This window comes from Protopterus annectens, chromosome 13.part0 (assembly GCF_019279795.1).
Source record: "Protopterus annectens isolate FY-2018-M chromosome 13.part0, PAN1.0, whole genome shotgun sequence".
In the NCBI taxonomy this organism is placed as follows: Eukaryota; Metazoa; Chordata; order Ceratodontiformes; family Protopteridae; genus Protopterus; species Protopterus annectens.
In genome coordinates this window covers 992599683-992622297 of record NC_056747.1, presented here as the reverse complement: position 1 = coordinate 992622297, position 22615 = coordinate 992599683, and the positions used below count along the sequence as shown (strand labels likewise).

The window sequence follows — 22615 nt, the reverse complement described above, 5'->3', positions numbered from 1 at the left end:
AAATGATATCTGGCAAACATAGAGCCGACTTCATCCATCTTGTGAAGCTTTCATAATCCCCAGTCCTTTATTAGTAGCATGGTCCAGTAAGGGGTCTACTTGAGATAACTGAAATCTCAGATTTCAGTAGACTGACATTCACAACACCAAGAACACAACACCTAAATCCTAAAAACCCGACACTTTACATAACCGGCACACATAACACTGACAACACTAAATCCCAACTTACCCTCTTCAAAGAATCAAGCACAGCAGCACGAACACCATTATAAAAGCAAACTTAACACATTTCAGTCCAAACTACCTACTTGACCTCACCCAGACCCACCCACAAACCAATAAACCAAAACGTTTAAAAGTAACACTAAATATTCAAGATGGTTTGTATAGCACATGAATATTCATAACACATGTATTAAACAAATCTAACTATATTGCTTAAACTAACAATTTTTCAGAGGGGTTACGCCCCACAAATCCCTTAATACTTAAAGATACGAACTCTGAGATCACACTAGAGCATGCACATGAGTGGATTTCCTGTTCCGCTCAGCTTGAACTGTTGGACATTCAGTCTTCTGAACGTCGGTATTGTGAAGTTTTGCTTATGTGAAATTTCATGTTTCTGGGCTTGGTGTTATGAATTTCGGTCTACTGAAATTTCAGTTACCTCAAGTATACCCCCGGTAAGTTCTCGGTAGTGAGTAAGTCCCAAAATAAAACTTTCTAGTAAGAAGTGATCGAGAATATATGACTAGTATACTCGCCCTTATCACATTTCATCATTACTTTCAAAAATCACAAAGACTGGCTCCATGGTGTACAGGACTGGATGCCTGACTATGATCTAGATGACACAAACTTGACTAATGGGGGAAGGAGCAAAGAGGGAAGGGCTTTTTGCCATCACCTTACACACTTGCGGAAGGAGGGAGGAGGGAGAGATAATTATCTGCTCATGAGCAGGCACATCGACAGCGATGGGCTTATACCAAAATTGTGAAACAGTTTCCCATTAGCATTTTGGTAATGAGTTGGGGGGGTGGAACTAACTAGTATTACATACAGTGATGCATTTGATGCCAATAGCTCCACCTAGTTTGGACATACCCCCCCCAAAAAAAAATCCTGTTGTGTAGGACAGTGTATGTGATGCTGCTCTGTTTTGTGGTTCCGACCCCAAGGAATAGTACCAGGAGCATTATGTGCTGTTGTTGGGCAACTGGAGAGCATGCAAAGGGGAGGGCAAAGAAAGAAAAAAAATACAGAAAACCAGAATGATCATATAATCTGCATAACACATACCTACTGAGCAGTGTCATATGCAGTTGATCAGAGCTAATTGATATCAATGAATTGCTGGCATTTTATTAAAATATAGGTTAGTGTTAGGGATTTTTTCCCCTGGCTAATATATCCAGCTATGATGCATGGGTGTAAAAATGAAGCACTTAAATGTGTTTTCAGAAAAGGCAAATGAAGATGAAACTCATGTTCCTGCCAGTAAGAGATACAGAGACTGAAACATATGATACTCAGAAAGCAAAACATTACAGCAACAAATACAAAACTGATGAAGTACAAGTCAGATTGCACATAAAGTATTTATAAGACAGTTGCAATATCAATAAATAAAGGGCTGCATTCTACAGAAGTAAGCTTTCAGAGGTAAAAGTGTTTACTATTAAATTATTTTTCAAATGCATAAATAAAAATACATTTAAATTATGAGCAGCAGCCAAGCTTGTTTCATTATTTCATATATGTAGCTTTCCTAAAAGTGATAGGGAATGGGGGTGGTGAAAGCTTTTAAGCCAAATGGATGGCAATATGTGGATTAGTCCCAATTAAAATAGGATCTACAAATTATTTTGATTGAAGACCTAATATGGACTCATTGTAATTTCTGGGGAACTTTTAGGATAGTTATAAAATATTTGCAGAATGTTACATCACAAATAAGGTCAAGGAAAAATCAAAGTATGTTGTATAGTCATACAAGGATGAAAGCCTGGTCTAACTGATCTGCATGCTTTCTTTGGTTAATTTACTGCACACTTAAAAAAAAACCTGAAAAAGGGAAAATAAACAAACGGATTACCTGATGATATTGTGGTACTGCTGTGGCTTCTGTGAACATAAAAAGAAAATTAATTAGAATTTTTGACCATTTCCACAAAGTTAAAATATTCCAAACTAAAAAGATAACATCTCAAGGACTGACGTGGTATTGTCTCTCTAATCCTACATTATCTATTGTTGTTTTATTCCACATCACCCATTTTTTCCTCTAGAAATCTTTTCAACTAGCATCTAATTATGACACACACATGGTGAATGACTTAATATTTCATTCCAGATGTATTTGTTGAATGAATTACAATGCATTTTAGTCACAACTGATACTTTCACAGCTGCTCATTGATTTCCTATAACTGAAATGAAATCTAGGCTTCAAATGAATTAAAAATGAGTTCACCAAAAATGATTTTGCATTTTTTTCAAATACCTTTTTATTTGTTGTCTCAATGCTTTATTTACTTGGTTGTTGAAAATGAATAACAATTAGAGAGAGATCAGAGAAACTAAATGGAGTAAAAGGGATACTGGAGGGACAGGGGTTGTAGGTAGACTTTGCAGAGAGAATTGCTGCAATTGCCAACATGAAATGGCAATGCTGTTCCTAACACAACCTTGGGCAGTAACACAGAGGAGAATTTGAAATTAATAATTTAGACTGAAGTTTAGTATAAGGAGGGTGCTGAATTCTTGAATGTGCAATCCTTTGAGTGACACATGAAACTTAGGAATATCTGTCTGAGATGGTTGCAGTGTAAGTTGAGGTAAAAAATCCCACAGCAATAACTGAAAAAAAGAGTAGTGGAAGTTTCCCAGTGTCCTGGCCAAATTTCCGCTAATCACTTTGAACACCACCTTGGATCTCCCCTGAAAATGTACCTCTGGCCTAATGACACTAACCCAATCAACAAAGTGTAAATTAATTAATTAATAATAAAACTAATTAATCAGTAAAAGTATTTACTAAATTAAACTGTATTAAGAATAATTAATAAAAAAGTATATAATTAATTACCAAAATAAGAACTATAAATAATTAGAGAATGAAAAATTATATATGATATTAAAAATATGTATTAAAACTAATGAATCAGTGATAAAGTGTGCAGTTAGTTAAAATAACAACTAATTGTTTGATAAAAAGCTATTAATTACAAAAATAAGTATTACAGCTAAAATATCAAATTTTACATTTTTGTCAGTTTAATTTTTCATGTTTTACATCTAGATCAGGTGCCTAATTTACTTTTAAAATTATGAGTTAGTTTCTGGTCGCAGACTACCCTGTGACTAGAGAATGTCTATGACCTACAACTCATAATACAAACACAAAAAAACAACAAAATATGCTGATGACATAAAAGATTGCACATTTAAAATTAATGATTTTCGTTGACAATTTAAATGAGTGACTAAAGTATCGCTTAATTGCTATTAGTATTTTAATTAAATCCATAAATAATAATAAAACATGGTCAAACTAACCACAACTAAATTTATTAAACCATTAAAACAGTAAGTATTTTTATCCAAACAGGATTTCTGCTATCATCAGATGTAATTCGGACAAAAGCACTTACTATGTAACTGTTTAATAAAGATGACTACGATTATTTGACCATTTATTTTAGTTTTTATTGAAGCCTGCAATACATTGCCATTTCATCTTGGTTTGCTTTTTTATAATTTAATTAGAGCAGTAACTGTGTCCTGGTAGACTAATTTGTATAGAAAGTTTGATCTTAAGGTTTCTGACCACAAATATAATTTTTAATAAAATTGTGATAATTTATTTTGTAATAATGGTAAATAAATTAGTCATTTTGCAAACAGTTTGTGGTTTACTTTCAAACCATTGTGTTTATTGTACACTATTAAATGTCAAGAACTGCTGGCCAGAAACAATGCCTGTCAGCCTGGGATGATATGCTCGACAAGCCACGATGCTTCACTAGGGATGGCTTGCACCTGTCACCGCTGGGCTTTTGGATATTGGCAAAGGCTCTTGCTACCCCATAGTGCTTTTTTTAGTCAAGGCTCAAAAGACAAACCCACCTCCATAGGTATCACAAGGGATAAGAAACTAAGAGTAATGCTACTCAACGCCAGAAGTCTAAACCTCAAGATGCATGCACTCAAAACTCTCCTTAGCATGGAGAACATCGATATCTGTGCAGTAACAGAAACCTGGTTCAAGATTCCCGAGAGCACCCCAGCACTACCAGGTTATACCACATACCATGCTTTTCGGCCCCAAAACTTGGACCGAACCACAAAAGGAGAGGGAGTATCGATATTCATCAAAGATACCCACACCTCCAGGTTGGTGGCAAAGCACGAAGCATCAGAGACTATCCATGTGCAACTAACAGTGGGTAAAACTGCCTTCCAGTTTATAGCCTGCTACAGACCACCCTCCCAAACCCAGGAACCCCACTCGGCCTTCCTGAGAACACTGGAAAATATGAAGGTCTCTTCAAACACCATTATATTGGGCGACTTCAACTACCCAAACATAGACTGGGAGCATTACTCTAGCTGCAACACCCTAGCCCAAAGGTTCCTAGAATTCATAAACACAAATGTTATGGAACAACTTGTTACCACTCCCACAAGAGGGGAAAGCATACTGGACCTGATCATCACAAACATGGGGACTCTATGCTCCAGAACAGAAGTGTATCCCTCACTGGTAAGATCAGACCATAAACTGATCTCACTGGATATTCACATCCCGACCCCAACCCCTGCCCAAAAAACCACAGTGAAAAACTTCTCTAAAGCAAATTTCACACTCCTCAAAACCGAGGTGGAATCCTTCAAAGCCCCCGGGCCTGTGGAAAATACGGCCCAGACTACAGAATCCTTTATAAATGCATTCTATGAACACCTTCAGGAATGCATGGATCATGCAATCCCAAATAAAACCAAGACCCAATCCTCCAAAGGCAGACGACCTGTCTGGTGGACCCCAGCCATAAACAAACTATACAATAGAAGGGGGAAGCTACTACATGATAGAGCAAAATCCCAAAAAGGGAAGGCATCTCTGATCAGCAAAAAACTAAGGGCACTCATAAAATCGTCTAAGGCCAGATTCGAGAGAAAAATTGCACAGGATACTAACGATAATCACAAGGCTTTCTTTAGTTATGTTAGGAACCTGGGTGGGAATTCCCAGATATTCTCAAAATTAGTCCAAAATGACAAAAAATACACCGAACCCACAGACATTGCCAACATCCTAGCTGACAGGTTCAGTGCAAACTCCCCCCCCACCAAAAGGGCAAATCTCTATCCCAGCAGAGTGCTGCCCCTCTGACATCTCAGATGCTCAGGTAAGAGCCGCCCTCTCCAAAGCAAAAAACACAGCATCAATGGGACAAGACGGTGTCTCGGGCTGCATCCTACATGAACTCAAAGAAGAGCTAAACCCAAACATAAAACTACTGTTCAGTCTCAGCCTTACTACAGGATATGTACCAAAAGAGTGGCGTACAGCAACAGTGGTCCCTCTCCACAAAGGTGGTGCCTCAACAGACCCTAGAAACTATTGCCTCATAAGCCTGACTAGCTTGGTCTGCAAAGCTATGGAAAGGATCATCATGGACCTCATAAATAAAGATATTGGGGACCTACAGACACTGGATCCTACCCAGTTTGGCTTTGTTAAGGGCAGATCCTGCCTCTTAAACCTGATCGACTTCTTTGAAACAGTCACCAAGGCCATGGATGAAGGGAAGGTGGTCCACACAGCCTACCTGGACCTCGCAAAAGCCTTCAATACAATACCCCACTTGGGCATTATAGATAAGCTCACCAGCTTAAATATAAACCCCTATGTCACTAGATGGGTTGCAAACTGGCTCAAGGACAGAACCCACATGGTTAGAATTGCTGGAGCCATGTCAGACTCCAAACCAGTTACAAGTGGCATCCCACAAGGCTCAGTGCTGGGAGCTCTCTTGTTTGGTATATATTTCTCGGAGGTACAGGCCAACACGGAAGAACTGTGGCTGACCAAGTTCGCAGATGACTGCAAACTGGGTGTCATAATCGACTCTCCAGCCGACACAAGCATCCTCCAAAAGGGCCTCATAGAAACAGACAACTGGTGCCAGAGCCATGGCCTCAAGCTAAACGCCAAAAAGTGTATTGTGATCCCCTTTGACAAAAACAAAGTGCCCACAAATTACCACATAGGTGGTAATCCATTAAGTACACAAGAAGTAATTAGGGACCTGGGGACCCAAGTTGATAGCAATCTTTCATTTGACAACCACGTGGCCAAAGTGGTTAGAAAAACATTTTATATAGCCCACTTAATCATGAAGGGATTCACATCTAGATTAGGGGAGGTCATCGTGCCTCTTTACTCATCCCTCATCAGGCCCATAATAGAGTACCCTTTTGGGATGTATCCTACCAAACACCTGCAGCAACTGGAAAGACCCCAAAGGTACCTCACCAAGAGGATCAAAGGGCTCAAACAGATGCCATATGCTGCCCAGTTAAAGAAACTCCAGCTCTACTCAGTGGCATACCACCTGCTCAGAGGTGACCTGTGCCTGACGTATAAGGCCATGTCCAACCCGGAATTAAGGGACATGCTGCACCTCAAAAAATCCAAATCCCATTGAGCTACACACTCAAGAGACTTGAACCTGAGCACTGAAATAAATAGGACATGCTTGAGGGACAGATTCATAACCCAGAGGCTCCCTTCACTCTAGAATAAAATCCCAGTCCAGGTTAGGCAGAGTCCCTCACTGACTCTCTTCAAGAGGAATCTTGATGAGTGGATGGGAGATCATAGGATTACCCCGGGTATCACTTCTGTGTCACTGTTAGACAGAGGCACAGTATACTAACCTCGAAAAAGGGCATAGCAAAATTAATTTAAAATGGGTGGCGAAAGCCAAACATACTCTGGCTAGGCTTATAAATGCCCTAGGGCAGATAGCCTAGTATGAACCTATGAACCTATGAACGTGAGAAAACTAGAACATACACACAACATGGCTTCCTACTGAAGATTAGTATTACTGAATATCCCTTATATAGCTTACAATTGTGAAGATGTCACTTATATTGGTAATACTGATTGGTTTGCTGGCAGAAAATGACCAGAGTTCTTCATTTCACTCACTTGTATTTCAATATCAGCTGCTTGTCTATGGCAGACAGTCGCCTGTTTATAAAATTGATTAGCAATTTCACAGAACAAAAAGTCGCAAAAATGCACCTGCATATACGCATAATTTTTTATTTTACTGTTACGGTTCTAAAAAAATGAGCTATTTAGTCTGTCTATTCTAGCTACGCAAAATCATTAATTGTTTTGGCATGAACCAGGCCTGACTCCTGGTGAATTGTAACTTCTCATTCACTCCCCTAGCATTTCTCATTTTGGCCCGTTTGTTTCTCAGTACTGGTTTTAATTAAAGGTTCCATGGAACTTTTCTTATTCTCCTGAACAACTTAAAAGTCTCTACCAGTCATCAAGTTCCTTGTCTGTCCACTGTGAAATCATATTGGATGCAATAAGCTTGGCTTCATATAATGCATCCTTGGCAACAGGTATATTTTGAACTCACCTGCCCTCCTCTCCTTCCAGTAGTATGCGATATTGAGTAATCTCCTTTTCCAGTCTCGTTTTGACATCAAGGAGCATCTGGTAGTCCAGTGACTGACGCTCAATTTCTGCCCGCAGTTGAGATAGATTTTCTTCAATATCATGGATGGCTGATTGGATATTCTGCAACATTGCAACATAGCGGCCTTCTGTTTCAGATAATGTGTTTTCTAAAGAAAATTTCTAAAAAGATAAAAATAGACAGATTTATTACTTTCTTAAAATCTTTAGTTCCAGTCAGCATAATACAATATATTATGGTTCAAACAAATGTTCATGGTTCTGAATCTAGAAATATAATTAATAGTGACTCCCTTGGTTTGGTGCTGTGTGGCCCTAATTATATACTGGAAAACTGATAATAGGAAACCTATGTTTTAGGCATCAGTGAACCCTGCATTCCTGAGGGTCCCCCAAATATAACAGCTAGCAAGTCATAACATGCCTGTTAAACCAACAAAAGTTAGTATAGCAGTCTTTTGTATTTAATAAACCAGGTGGGTAATAATAACTCTTATTTATGGCTCCTCTAAAACTCAAAGATATCTCTGGTTATAGTAACAGTGCTTTGGAAAGTAAAATGCTTCAAAATTACATTAAATATTTTACCACTGACATAGTGCCTCTGGCTTAGATAAATCTTGCTGGTGGACATTCCCTTCATTAAAAGTAACAACAAAGCCATCTTTAGGTATCTGTAATACCCATTGCTGGAGGGGAGTGGTAGTCTTAAATCATTGACTGTGAGGTGGACACACAAAATCTACTACTGGTTGGGGAAAATTGTGGAGAAAAAAAATGTATTCATTTTCTGATTACACTCTTTAACTAAACAGGGCTGTGATACGACCTTGTTAGAATAAAGCCGATGATGCACATGAGCAACATACGTACACGAGATCAGCAGGCCATTGTGACTGATCTCAGTGTATAGCTTGGATTTTAAGAAGAGATGATGCTTCCAACCTTCAGGGAGTTTTATAAGTATTACCAGAACATCAGATACTATAACTCACAGCTTCTTTCCTCGAGCTTTCTGGGCAAAGTCAAAAACAATGGCAGAATAAAGGCCCAAAATCAAGAACACATGTTAAATATTCCTCTAATTCGCTTACATAGTTAACAGAATAACATTTTGTATCAAAGTGAATTTTTGGACAGTAAGAATTATGAAACTCTGATCTCTGGGTTTAATGATTGGCTGTAATCCTGTATAGTTTACCAATAAATCAAGCTTTTTTACAAGGGACAGATCAAAATCATGTGGTGAAATCAGAGATGATCTCTGAAATCAGGGGCAGTGACAGGTATGCATTACTGCTCAATCAGGTAAATAAATGTGACTTATCTCCTGCTGCTGTTTGACTGCTAAACAACAGTCACTGGTCTTGTGCGGTAGTACCAGTGTTGCTAAAATAAATGCAAAACTACTATTGCTATGGCTTATGCTTGTTTGTGTGTATAAACAGATCACTGATTTTTATCTTTTCACATACCCAGTAATGCCTGAATACATACATTAGTCTACTAGGTAACAGTAAAAATGTCAACAAGTAATTGTACTTCAAAATAAGGCATACAATGTATCACAGAACATTCAGACATTTAGAACTTCTAGGAGTCTGGTGGCCACCTCTCCCCAGACTTTTTATATGGATTTTGGCATGGACTTAGTGGTAGCCTCTGTTTCTACCACACCCATTCTAAAACCAGCCCTGTTCAGATGTGTGTACAGGTTTCTGTAGGTTTTGTTTGTGTGTGTGTGGGGGGGTGGGGGTTGTGTGGTCATCACTTCTATAATTTTCATCACAGTCAAACCTTGCAGGTGTGCACAGGAGGTTATTATAGCTTGTGTTTGACCTGTGACAGTGTGGTCTTTGTTTCTTTTACTTTTCTCACAGACCTTAGAGGTGTACAGCGAAGGTTACTATGGCTTGTCTGGGGCAGTGTACTGTACAGGAGAAACAAAGTAGAATGCATTACTGTAAAATCATTATTTTTTCACTTTCCTCACAGCCACACATCAGTCACTTATACACATGACTACCTTTGGGGGTTAGGAGTGAGGAGGCATGCTATGTACATATATGACAGTCATTTAAAAGACATGACTTTTGGCTATCTGAGTCTCTGCATCCCAATCTACCACTAGAGAGACATACAGGTGGTGACTGTCTTTTTGGGTGGGGAGGGAGAGTTAGGGAGGAAGGCAATATTTTCAGACAGGATCTGTGTACTTCACAACTTTGGCGTATTTATTGTGACTTAATATTTTATGAGCTTTGAACATTAAGCTTTGGGCACAATTTATATCTTCCTTGACATAAAATAAAATAAGCCTGAAAGTTATCCTTTTACTCATTTTTGTTTAGGCCATTATTGGAAAGTTGGGAAAATGCTCTAAAATGCATTGCAGAGCATCTATAACTCTATGCCTTCTGGGAGCTCCAGCTTAACTGAGTTATTTTCTAAATGTTTATTATATTGCTGTCTTGATCAGGAAATGTGTAGTGAAAGGATATGAGGAAAACTAGAGTGGAACAGCACTGATTTTCTTAATCAAAATTTCTGTTCAAGCCATTATTTGATAAAACAGTTGTGTATAAAAACTGTAAAAATGCATTTCAGAGCATCTAGAAGTTATGGCATACTTGAAAAGCTAAAAGGTTAAGGTAAAATCTAAGAAAATAAAGAAAAAAAAAGCAAGGTGCATTGTGTGTAGGGACGAGAATGGGAGTGGGGGGCATGGAAGTTCTGGATTGTGTGTGTGTGTGTGTGTGTGTGTGTGTGTGTGTGTGTGTGTGTGTGTGTGTGTGTGTGTGTGTGTGTGTGTGTCTGTGTGTGTGTGTGTGTGTGTGTGTCTGTGTGTGTGTGTGCATGTTTGTGTAAGTGTAAGCTTTGTCTATGATCAATTTCACCTAAGTTCTGTTCTGTACATACAGTTGTTGTAATGTTTCATTGTTACAACTAAATGCCAATAACTGTGAATATTCCTTTGTGAGATGGGCCACCATAGTGTGGTACACAGGCTTGTCATAATGTAAGAGTATCGAAGCTACAACTCAGTCTGTGCATACTACTCCTAAAAGTTCGAAGCATAAATGAAAAGGTTGCTCGGAGGGGTGGAAGTGATAGATTGATACTTAAATGCCAACACCAGTCCTGCTGTGCACACAGGCCGTGCACACAGTTTTTTACTAGAAAGGCTCACCCAGACTCTGCTACACTTTGTTGTGAGGAAAGGATAGTTTGCTTTTTATTTTTTGTATTACTTTATTACCTTTTTCTATTTTGAATACTGTGATTTGTTTTATTTACCTTGCGTTTTACTTGTATTCTGCATTTAACTGCATATTAAAACTTGAAAAGAGACTACAGCTCTGTCTCTTGTGAGCCAGGCAGAATTTTTTTCTCCACCCCCCCACCCAGTTACTGCTGTGTTCTTAAACACCATTGTCTTTCTAGCTGCCTTCCCCTTACATTAATTTGACCAAATACCTAATTTCCTCTCTGTTTTTACTGGCTTGTGTGAGTAAGCACAAAATTATCATTTTGTGAAATCACTCCCCTTCAACTATTTAAATGTATTGGCCATAGTATATTCCATAGTACCAGCATACAATAGTGACCACCCCCTTTCAATCTATCTTGCTGTTTTAAAAATAGTGACTCTCCACTAAAACTTAACTTTTTAGACAGATAAAACTTAAGTTACCTACTTTCATATCTACCTCCTCTAGTGCACACTGCAGTGTTTAGGATAAACCATTTTTTTCATTTTACCTTTAAGCATCCCTGTGACTAGCACTTGCTTTAAAACCTGCTGGAAAGCACTAGGAAGTCTTAAACTGATACAAGCACTCAACTCTCCTTGTTAATAAGGAGAAATTAATTGTAGGCACTAAACAGCCTATAATTGCAAATTACCTTGCTAAGGTAAGGGAAAACAGCTCTTGTACTTTACAAAAAAAAAAAAAAAACAAACCAGACATGTCCAAGGGTCAGCTTCCTGTGACTTCTCCTGTTCACCTGGTGAATCTTGGCATACTGAGGCAATGCAGGAATTGTCTCATGTACACAGACAACCCTCTCCTCTTACCACCCAACACTACAACCTGCAAGAGATGCAGTTACATAGCCAAACTGGAAGCAAAGCTCTCTCCACCCGACTGTGCTAGACAGTCAAGAGGAGAAGGTTAACACCCGCACTATACCTCAAGCAACACATATTCCTTATAAACCCACACCACCAACACCTACACATGGCAACACTAAACTCACATATGTGGTGGCCCTTAACAGTAACCTGCTCAAGCAACAAGGACCTCCAAAGCTGAAACACAAACACCAGCTACAACCAAAGTGTCACCAGTGTGACACCCAACAACAGCCCCTAAGGCAAGACAACGTATCCGACACTTTAGTCATAGGTGACTCTATAGTCAGGCACATTGTTGTCCCACTCACCTGGCTGAACAAGGAGAAGATTACAGTCAGCTGCCTGTCGGTGCCAGGATCCGCCACATAACACATGCGCTCAAGTCACTCCACAACAAGTACAAATATGCCTCTGCATTGTCCATGTTGGAGTGAATGACTTGAGACGTACTTCCCTGGACTACATGAAAAGAGACATGGAAGAGCTCTCGGATCATGTGGCCCAGGCAGGTATAACCCTATCCCTGAGTAGCATCCTGCCTTCTCCCAAAATGATACCACAGTTTGCGTCTTTCGGCTTTTCCCGGTTAGGGGTTGCCACAGCGGAACTCCGGTCCGCTAATGATTGGTAGTGGATTTTTACGTACCAGGTTACCAGCCCTGATGCACAACCTTCAACAAAGGCATGCCCCATTCATGTATGCCTCCACACAGAAGACGCTGTGGCTGAGAATCGAATGGAACAACGTCTTGCTATGAGGCGACAATGCTACCGCAGCACCACCACCGCAGACCAGAATGATACCACAGTATAAGGACAAAATGATTGATTTCAAGAATTGGCTAAGCTTCTGGTGTCAAAGGGGATCCAGTATCTGTCAGCCTGGGACAACATGATCAACAGACCATGATCCTTTGCCAGAGATGGACTGCACCTGTTGCCCCTGGGATTCAGGTTAGTGGCTAAGGCTCTTGCCACCCCTATAGTGCCATTTTTAGGCAAAGTTCAAAGGACAAAGCCACCACCGTAACAGGTACAAGCATATAAAATCTGAAGGTAATGCTACTCAATGTTAGAAGTCTAAATCTCAAAATGCACTCTCTCTCGAGGCACTCCTAATAATGGAGAACATTGATATCTGTGCAGTAACTGAGACCTGGTTCAAGGCTCCAGAGAGCACCCCTGCAATACCAGGCTACATCTCTTACCACACATTTCGGCCACCAAACCAGGACTAAAACATTAAAGGTGGAGGAATGTCCATATTCACCAAGGATATTCACAACACCAGGCTAGCTGTCCAACAAAATGCGTCTGAAATTCTCCAGGTGCAACTAACACTACATAAGACTGCAATCCAAATTGTAGCTTGCTACAGATCCTCCACCATGCCTCGAGATTCTCACTACACCTTTCTAAACATACTGGAAAATATTAAGATACAACCAAACACCCTAATACTGGGTGATTTCAACTACCCTGCCATTAACTGGGAAAACTACTTGTGTACCAACACCTTTGCCTAAATGTTCTTGGAATTCATAAATTCCAACACCCTGGATCAACTAATCCTTAGTCCCACCAGGGGGTCCAATATCCTAGACCTGGTCATTACCAACATTGGAAATCGATGCTCCACACCTATGGTCACTCCCTCGTTGGTCAGGTCTGACTATAAGCTAATCACCCATGACATCCACATCCCACCCCCACCCCCAGTAAGGAAACCTCCATAAAAAACTTCTCCAAAGCCAACTTCATGATACTCAAGTTAGAAGTAACAAACTTCATGACACCCATGCAGACTGGAACTGAAAGTTTGACTGCTGAATCCTACACTAAGGCACTGTACGAGCACATCCACTCATGCATGAATTGTGCCATCCCCAATAGAACCAAGATGCTCCCCTCCAAAAAAAGGAAGCCAATCTGGTGGTCCCTTGCCATAAACAAACTTTACAACAAAAGGAAGAAACTGTTGCAAAAAAGAGGAAACCCCAGGATGCAAAAAACACCCTTACCAGCCTCAGTAAGAAGCTGAGATCTCTCATAAAATTCTTCAAAGCTAGTTATGAAAATAAAATTGCCAAAGATTCCAAAGACAACCACAAGGCATTCTACAGCTACGTCAAGAATCTAAATGGCAATGCTCAGATCTGCTCTGAGCTACAACAGAATGGCATTAATATCCCAAGGATATTGCCAATATCCTGGCAGATTGATTCAGTGCAAACTTCACCACCCTCTCACCCCTAAAGGGCCCATCTCAATACCGAAAGATTGCCAAATTCCAGTAATAATGGCCACCCAGGTAAAAAATGCACTCTCCAAAGCTAAGAATACAGTATCCATGGGATCAGACGACATCCCAGGCTGTGTACTACATGAACTACAGAATTAACTGGGACCTCACCTAAGTGTCATGTTTAATCATAGCCTCACCGCAGGCTTCATGCCCACTGAGTGGCACACAGTTACAGTTATCCCACTCCACAAGGGGGCATCCACCTTGGATCCTGGGAACTACTGCCTCATCAGTCTGATGAGCCTGATCTGCAAGGCCATGGAATGTATTATCATGGAACTTATAAACAAAGACATTGGCAACCTTCAAACACTGGACCACATGCAGTTTGGGTTTGTGAAGGGCTGATCTTGTGTCCTGAATCTGATTGACTTTGAAACAGTTTCCAGAGCCGTGGACAAGGGTAAGGTGGTCCACACAGGCTATCTAGACCTCGCCAAGGCCTTTGATATCATCCCCCACTCTGGAATCTTAGATAAACTTATTAAGCTGGGCATTAATCCTTATGTCACTCGATGGGTTGCCAACTGGCTTACTGACAGAACCCACACTGTAAAAGTAGCCAACTCCAAATCCAGCTACAGACAAGTGACAAGTGGAGTAACTCAGAGTTCAGTCCTGGGACAGCTTTTGTTTGGCATCTACTTCTCTGAAGTACAGGCCAACACTAAGGGACTCTGGCTAACAAAGTTCAAAGATGACTGCAAACTGGGAGCCATTATTGAATCCCCAAATTATGTGGATATTCTACAAAAGGGCCTTACAGAAACAGATGCTTGGTGCCAGAGCCATTGGCTCAAGCTCAATGCCAAGAAATGCATAGTTATCCCCTTTGGGGAAAAAACATGTACCTGTGAATTACACATAGTTGGCAGTACACTAAACACTGAAAGTGTGATAAGAGACTTAGGGACACAGGTGGACAGTGGTCTCATTTTCGATAACCACATCGCCACAACAGTCAGGAAATCCTTCTATGTGGCACACCTCATCACTAAGGGCTTTTCATCCAGAAAAAAGGAGGTCATAGTCCCATTGCACTCATCCCTCATTAGACCCATTATAGAATACAACGCCTCATTTGGTATGTACCCCTCAAGACATCTGCAACAACTGAAAAGGCCACAGAAATACCTCAGTAAAAGAATCACAGGCCTAAAGCAGATGCCTTATTCTGACAGTCTAAAAAACTCCAGTTATACTCTGTTGCATATCATCTACTCAGAGGTGATCTCTGCTAAACATGCAAGACCATGTCAAACCTGGAGCTGTTGGACATGCTACACTTAAAGAAATCCTAATCCCTCAGAGACACATGCTCCAGGGATCTAAACCTTGTCATCACAATGAACAAAACATGCTGGAGGGATAGGTTCCTGACCCATAGACTTCCCAGTCTCTGGAATAGACTGCGCATATATGTCAAGCAGAGCGCCTCTCTGGCCCACTTCAAAAGGAACCTTGAAGATTGGATAGGAGATAGGAAATTCACCCCAGAGATCATGTCAGTCACCCTGCTAGACCAGGGGTCCAGGGAAGTAAATACTGTGGGAAGAAACAGCCAGGAAATTGTTATGGCTAGGCGTGTACAGGCCCTAGGGCCAATAACCTAGTACCAACCTATGAACCTATGAACCTATGAAGGTGTTGCAGCTTGACCCAGGTTAGTTGGCCTTCCCTACCATATCCCTTGTTCAAAGACTCCGGAATGATCAACTGATACATTAACTAATTTTTTGAAGCAGCTTCTACATCTTTACTTTGTACTTTATTCATTTATACCTTCTTTTGTCTGAATTTTATTGTGTAGCATGTTTTTTTATTTTTAATTGTTTTCACAAAGTCTTCCAACATCAGATTATATATATATATATATATATATATATATATATATATATATATATATATATATATATATATATATGTCTTGCCTGCAACTATGTACTGCAAAAAGCTCTTCTTTATTGTATTTTGTTGACTTCATTAGCCTACTTTGTACCTGCATTTGGTAAAGTAAGATAGCAAATGAAGGTAACACAAAAATAAAAAAATCCCAATGACAAGTTATTTCTTAGATTTTCCTTGTAGTGTTCTGTACTGCTAGGTGCCAGGTATCACCACTTTTCTGTCCTCTTTCTTTATTTTTCAGCACTGTCCTTCTTACCTCAGTGATGAGTCCATGGTGATTATTTGCTACAACCCTTATGCGGGACAGTTTGTCACCTAATGTAAAATGTTCACTAGTAAAGGTGAGCAAATTCAGTTAGTAAGTCACTGTATAATGTATTCTTGCTCATGAGTACAAAAAACTAAGATATCTTATTCCTCTTTTCCTCATACCTCAAACTCTAAATTTCCCTTATAAAATTTGTACTTCTTTCCTGTAATCTTGCCACTTGTATAATCTGCTTTTACTGTTGAGAATCCCATGAATGAACACAGTAATATTATGGCAACTTTATCAGCATATTAGATGCACTGAGGTGAACTCCAACATATCATAGGTCCATTCTATTATCTGGACACCCAGGCTTATTTTTTTCCATAATATTTGCTAGTCATTCAAATAATAAATTCATTTGATATGCTCAGTACAAATGATCAATGCTATCAATACTTTGAATGTTTTGGTGATGCTCTATAGTACATTTAACATTCTTGCATGAAACAATGGAAAGTGATATGTGAAAAAAAGAAAGGAATGCTAGGCGCTAGATATCTTTAAATCATTATTGTTTGTAGGAGAAAGCTTTGAAATGCTTTGGGGTAAGTAATATATGTTTCTAACATGCAGATATTCTGCTGTATTTTAACATGGTGAACAGACTGTCATCATTCAAGACACTGATGATTTATAGACAAACATTTTTAGATCCATTTTTTCTCAGAGCAAAACATTTTTTGCCCCCTGGTGTACGTTTATCAAGCTGAACATACAAATCTGGAATGTGTATGTTCTACATGAATGGTGCAGAATACGTATGCCTTACTTCTGCCAGGATTTCTATAGTATAATACATGTGTCCTTTCCAGTAGTTTTAGCACTATGGAAATAGGCTTTGTTTTCGACTTAAAATAATATAACAAAGGGATGCTGGGGGATTTAAGCTTTTTGATCTCAAAAAGACTATGCCAAGAATCTAAATGGCAATACTCAGATCTGCTCTGAGCTACAACAGAATGGCATTAAATGTACTGATCCCAAGGATATTGCCAATATCCTGGAAGATCAATTCACTGCCAACTTCACTCCCCTCTCACCCCCTAAATGGCCCATCTCAATACCGGAAGATTGCCAAATTCCAGTAATAATGTCCACACAGGTAAAAAAGACACTCCCCAAAGCTAAGAATACAGCATCCATGGGACCAGTTGACATCCCGGGCTGAGTGCTACATGAACTACAAAATGAGCTGGCACCTCACCTAAGTGTCATGTTTAAACATAGCCTCACCTCAGGCTTCGTGCCCACTGAGTGGCGCACAGCTACAGTTATCCCACTCCACAAGGGGGATCCATCTTGGATCTCGGGAACTACTGCCCCATCAGTCTGACGAGCCTGATCTGCAAGTCCATGGAACTTAATATCATGGAACTTATAAACAAAGACATTAGCAACCTTCAAACACTGGACCCCACCCAGTTTGGGTTCGTGAACGGCCGATCTTGTCTCCTGAACCTGATTGACTTCTTCGAGTCAGTCTCCAGAGCTGTGGACGAGGGTAAGGCAGTCCACACAGCCTATCTGGACCTCGCCAAGGCCTTTGACACCATCCCCCACTCTGGAATCATAAATAAACTTACTAAGCTGGGCATTAATCTCTATGTCACTCGATGGGTTGCCAACTGGCTTACTGACAGAACCCACACTCTTTGGCCGTCTTCAAAAGGAACCTTGACGATTGGATGGGAGAAAGGAAATTCACCCCGGGGATCACGTCAGTCACCCTGCTAGACAGGGGTCCAGGAAGTAAATAGTGTGAGAAGAAATAGCCAGGGAATTGTTATGGCTAGGCTTGTATAGGCCCTAAGGCCGATAGCCTAGTACCAACCTATGAACCTATAAGAATTAGACATTTACAAAAAAATGACCTGCTTCTTATAAAATAAATGCCTACTTCATCTATTATCACATGAACAGCAGCAACTGAAATTATATTGGTCATAATGTATATTCTTACCATAGCAAGCTGAGACTGAAGCTCAATTTCTAGTCCCTGTAAAGTGCGTCTCAGTTCTGTTATCTCTGTCTTGTGTGTCTGCAATAATTCTGTGCCTGTAGACACTTCCTTACTCAGATCTGCAGCCTAAGAAGGAGGAAAAAAGCAAATCATAAAGAGAGCATTAGATCCAAGTTAAACAAAACACAGTCCTGGCAACAACATAAGTTAGATGTGCTACTGCCTCGGTATGGTGTCATTTCACAGTTTTAGGTTTGCTGTACCTTGTCTTTGAACCATGCTTCAGCCTCAGCTTTATTCTTCTCTACCACAGCGGTATACTGAGCTCTCATCTCTTCCAGTGTTTTTGTCAGGTCAACAGTTGGAGCCGCATCAATCTCTACATTGACTTGACCACCCATCTGCGAACGCACTGAGTCTATTTCCTGTGAACATCAAAACAGATATCTTATTGTTCAAATTATTGTTTCTTCTAAAATGTTATTTTTTGGACACAGAAAGGTTATATTTTTCATCAAAAACATAAGTGGTATGATGTGCATATATAATGTATCTGTTAGACAAATACTCACACACACACACACACACACACACACACACACATTTGCAAATATATTTATGTTTGTCTATCTATCCATCTATCTATCTATGACTATAGCAGCTTGCAGAAACAAGTGATGGAATCACATTTGGTAGAAAAACATTTGCAGAAACTGAATTTGGTTGAAGAATAATTTGGTCAAATAATATTTAAACTAAAACTAAGCCAAATGTTTTATTTCTACAAGTAAAGTGAACAAATTCCCAAACAATATCTGTGAGAAAAGTAAAACTACACGTTTTTGCAGTGCCCCATAACACCTTAATAATGCCTGTTAAACCTAATAGTACTACTAAATCTTCCCTTAACCATACAACTTAGCTTAGAAAAACCTGAGACTATGACACTTTTGCCCTACAATACCTTACTAATACCTGTTAAACCTAATAGTACCACTAAACCTTCCCCTAACCATACACCTTACCTTAGAAAAACCTGGTAGTATGGCACTTCTGCTTTAACAGCTGAAGACAAGACAAAAGGCAACACTTTCTTCCCCAGAAGATTTGATCCACTATATTGTCCTTCCTCTTCCAATAGATGGCACCAGTGTGACCATTTTACCTGATGTATGGCATTATATTTTATGTCAGGCAAAGGTTAAAGAGATGTTAGAAATTCCCTGCAGCCATAGATAAAACAGGAAACAGGTCATCTAACTCTTGTGATGGTGGCGGGGTGGGGGGGGGGGGTCTGTGGGCCTGTTTTCAAATAGGTTACTAATATTTTATGTGACATTTTTTGAAGTGGAATAGGTGAATGAAGGGAGGGGATTCTGGAAGATTGGACAAGGGAGTGGAAATTGGTTTGATAGTTTGGAGTAGGTGGCTAAATTCTCTGACAAAGTTACAGCAGGGGAGTGGTCCTTGATAGGTGTGGATTAGTTTTACAGAAGATGTGGACATTTTCACTGTTAAAATATTATTTTAATTTCTAAGCTGGCTAATTAAGTAATGAAATTGGAAATGAGCACACACACACACACACACACACACACACACACACACACACACACACACATACACACATGTAAAAAACACACATGCTCTGTCATATGCATGAACTTGCAAATGCAGAGGTTTATATCAAGTGATGCACAGACCATTTCAGAGACAGAAACATACACACACATCCAGACTGAGGGGGTATAAACTACTGCCGACTTCCCATGCAGCTTTCCATTCTTTCTGTGTTTTTTGAAATCATAACCTCCACTACCCTCCCTATGAAATACAACTTTAGATATTTCTTTGTTTTGATGCTCCACTCTGGCTATCATATAATTTATCATTATCATAATCATTACCTTGATCATAATTGAAATCAACCTGAATTGATGTTTTTGAAAAATTCCATCTTTTTTCTTTCTTTTTAAAGTGTAGACATATTTGTGTCTCTTCACATGATTTATGCTGCAGCACCTGAGCTATTTTATCCCATCCAGTGGGTAATTTATCTTATGTCTTTACCGAAGTTTGTCTCCATGCCTGCGTACACTACTCCAGATGGGGTTTAATTAACTGTGTCTATCCATGGTGGTGGTCGCTTACTGCTTTCTACTAGTGATACCTCATCTTATGCATCCCTGCATCACTTATTCATTTTGTTGTCATTTTTAAATGTACTGCCATTTGTCAAAGCTACTGTGATACCATTAGTATTTGCATATTTCTTATTATCTCGTTCCTATAGTATGAGTATTTATTTTTCATTTAGATTCACTTGCATTTAATTTTTGCTTAATATAGGTTGTCATGTTTCAGTGTTTTAGCCCTTCAATTTACCAATTATCTTATATTTTTCTCTCTCTACCATGTATCAGTCTAGTTCCTCAACCAAAAGACATTGTGCCCTCATAAAAAAAAAAAAAATTTTCTGAAACAACCTTATTCACTGTTATAATCTATGGCTCAGGCTACCCCCAGGGCTTTACTCACTGCATAACATACTCATCCATCTGAAGTTTTAAGCTTTCTATGGCCCTGTACAGCAATCTTCAGTACAGAGCATGCACTTTACAAAAATAAATTTCTAAAAGCCGGCACTAACTAAAGAGATACTAGTTCAGAGTTATGTGGTCTTATTCAAAGTTAAATTTATTTTATTACTTTATGTCGTCAAAATGTTTGAGTTTTTGTTTTTCAGCTACATTTACATTATCTTTTGATGCTTACCTCTGCATGGTTCTTCTTCAGGTAAGCAAGTTCTTCTCTGACACCTTCAATGTTTAATTCCAGCTCAGCCCTGGCCAAGGTCAGGTCATCCAAGATTTTACGCATACCATTTATATCTGCTTCAACGCTTAATCTCATGGCCTGCTCATTCTCAAACCTGTCAAATAAAAGGTTCCTTGGTTCAAACACCACTCAGTCCACATTATTTAGTTTTAGTAGTTATAAGTGCTTAGTTAGAGTAAATTATAAATTAGCACATCATTTTATTTCAGTCTGAAAACACAGTTCTTAGCATCCCTGCTTAGCACAGCCATAATAAATGCTTATTGTAATCTGATCCTTGACTATGTAACCTCTAAAGTCATCTGCTGCAATCAGCTTCTCAGAAAAGGAATTCTCTTATATTATGTATTATAAACAATGAATGTATACTGTAATTAATTTCAAATCTGGCACATTCAACTTTTATAGTATATTTGTACATATGAGGCAGCAATTCCCCATATCTCTATTAATTTTTTTCTTTTTGAATTCATTTTGCATGAAACGTTTGCTCTACTTTCAGTAAGTTTTTCAATGATAGATAACACTTCTATTTAATGTACAGTCATAAAACATGCAAACGCAACCGTATGCAAACGTATACCACAGCCTTTTACTAAACCGTTATTGCATTTATACTGTTCATTTTACTGTTTTTCATTTTAGGTATTTCTAGCTTTAGTTTCTGTTAGAAAAATGTGTATTTGAATATATGAGAAATGCTAGTTTAAAAGCAAAGTAGTATATAATGCATTTTATTCTATTAATCATATAACAGTAGGGATTAATTCATGTGTAAATGTAAGCAGTTTTGAAACTGCAGTGTGGCTTGAAGCAAAGCTGATCTTTGACCCTGGCAGAATGCTAGCTTAGCAAGTTTTAATGTTTATGCTTTTCACAAGTGATTATCTGCTGGGTCAGGAAATTAAATGTGTGAAATAATGAAATCTTCTGCTCTTTCCTGTTGGAATGATTTGGCCTTGTATATGTATTACTGAGATAGCACACAGCTGTGTGAGAAAGTGTAACAGAGAACAAAGATGTGTATTAAAAGACTGAATCTGCTATTGTATTTGAACTGATATGAAACCTTGAAGAAGTAACTTTACAGAAAGACATTATGTCTGACCAGCTGGATAGCAAGGCCATATTGTATCTAGAGGAAAAGTTTTTTTTTTAAATATACAGCATCAACAGTTTTATGAATAGAAGACTGTAAGCTAAAGTGATGTAGATGCCCTGTGACATATCACGTCAGTAAGGTGGGCATAGCTTAAATGTTAAACCTATATAAAATTGTGTGCTTCCTGTTTCATGTCAGACAAAATTCTGTACTTGTACGTTTTTTGCCTCCTGGTGTACACTAGTAAACATTTTAACCTGAACCTCCTGTGTATTGATATCTTATTTTATTTAACAGTTTGGTCCTTCGAAGA

General features: G+C 39.1%; 1 protein-coding gene across 1 annotated transcript in view; it reads right to left on the bottom strand.

The window, feature by feature from the left end:
- The window catches only part of LOC122788039 (keratin, type I cytoskeletal 19-like), a 37474-nt gene that overhangs the window by 1149 nt on the left and 13710 nt on the right, over nucleotides 1-22615 (bottom strand). Inside the window, exons 3-7 of the mRNA XM_044054960.1 lie at nucleotides 21138-21294; nucleotides 18626-18787; nucleotides 18363-18488; nucleotides 7680-7900; nucleotides 2105-2133 (exon numbers count right to left, since the gene is read on the bottom strand). Of these exons, the coding sequence (XP_043910895.1) occupies nucleotides 2105-2133; nucleotides 7680-7900; nucleotides 18363-18488; nucleotides 18626-18787; nucleotides 21138-21294 (695 nt within the window). The remainder of the gene's footprint in view (nucleotides 1-2104; nucleotides 2134-7679; nucleotides 7901-18362; nucleotides 18489-18625; nucleotides 18788-21137; nucleotides 21295-22615) is intronic.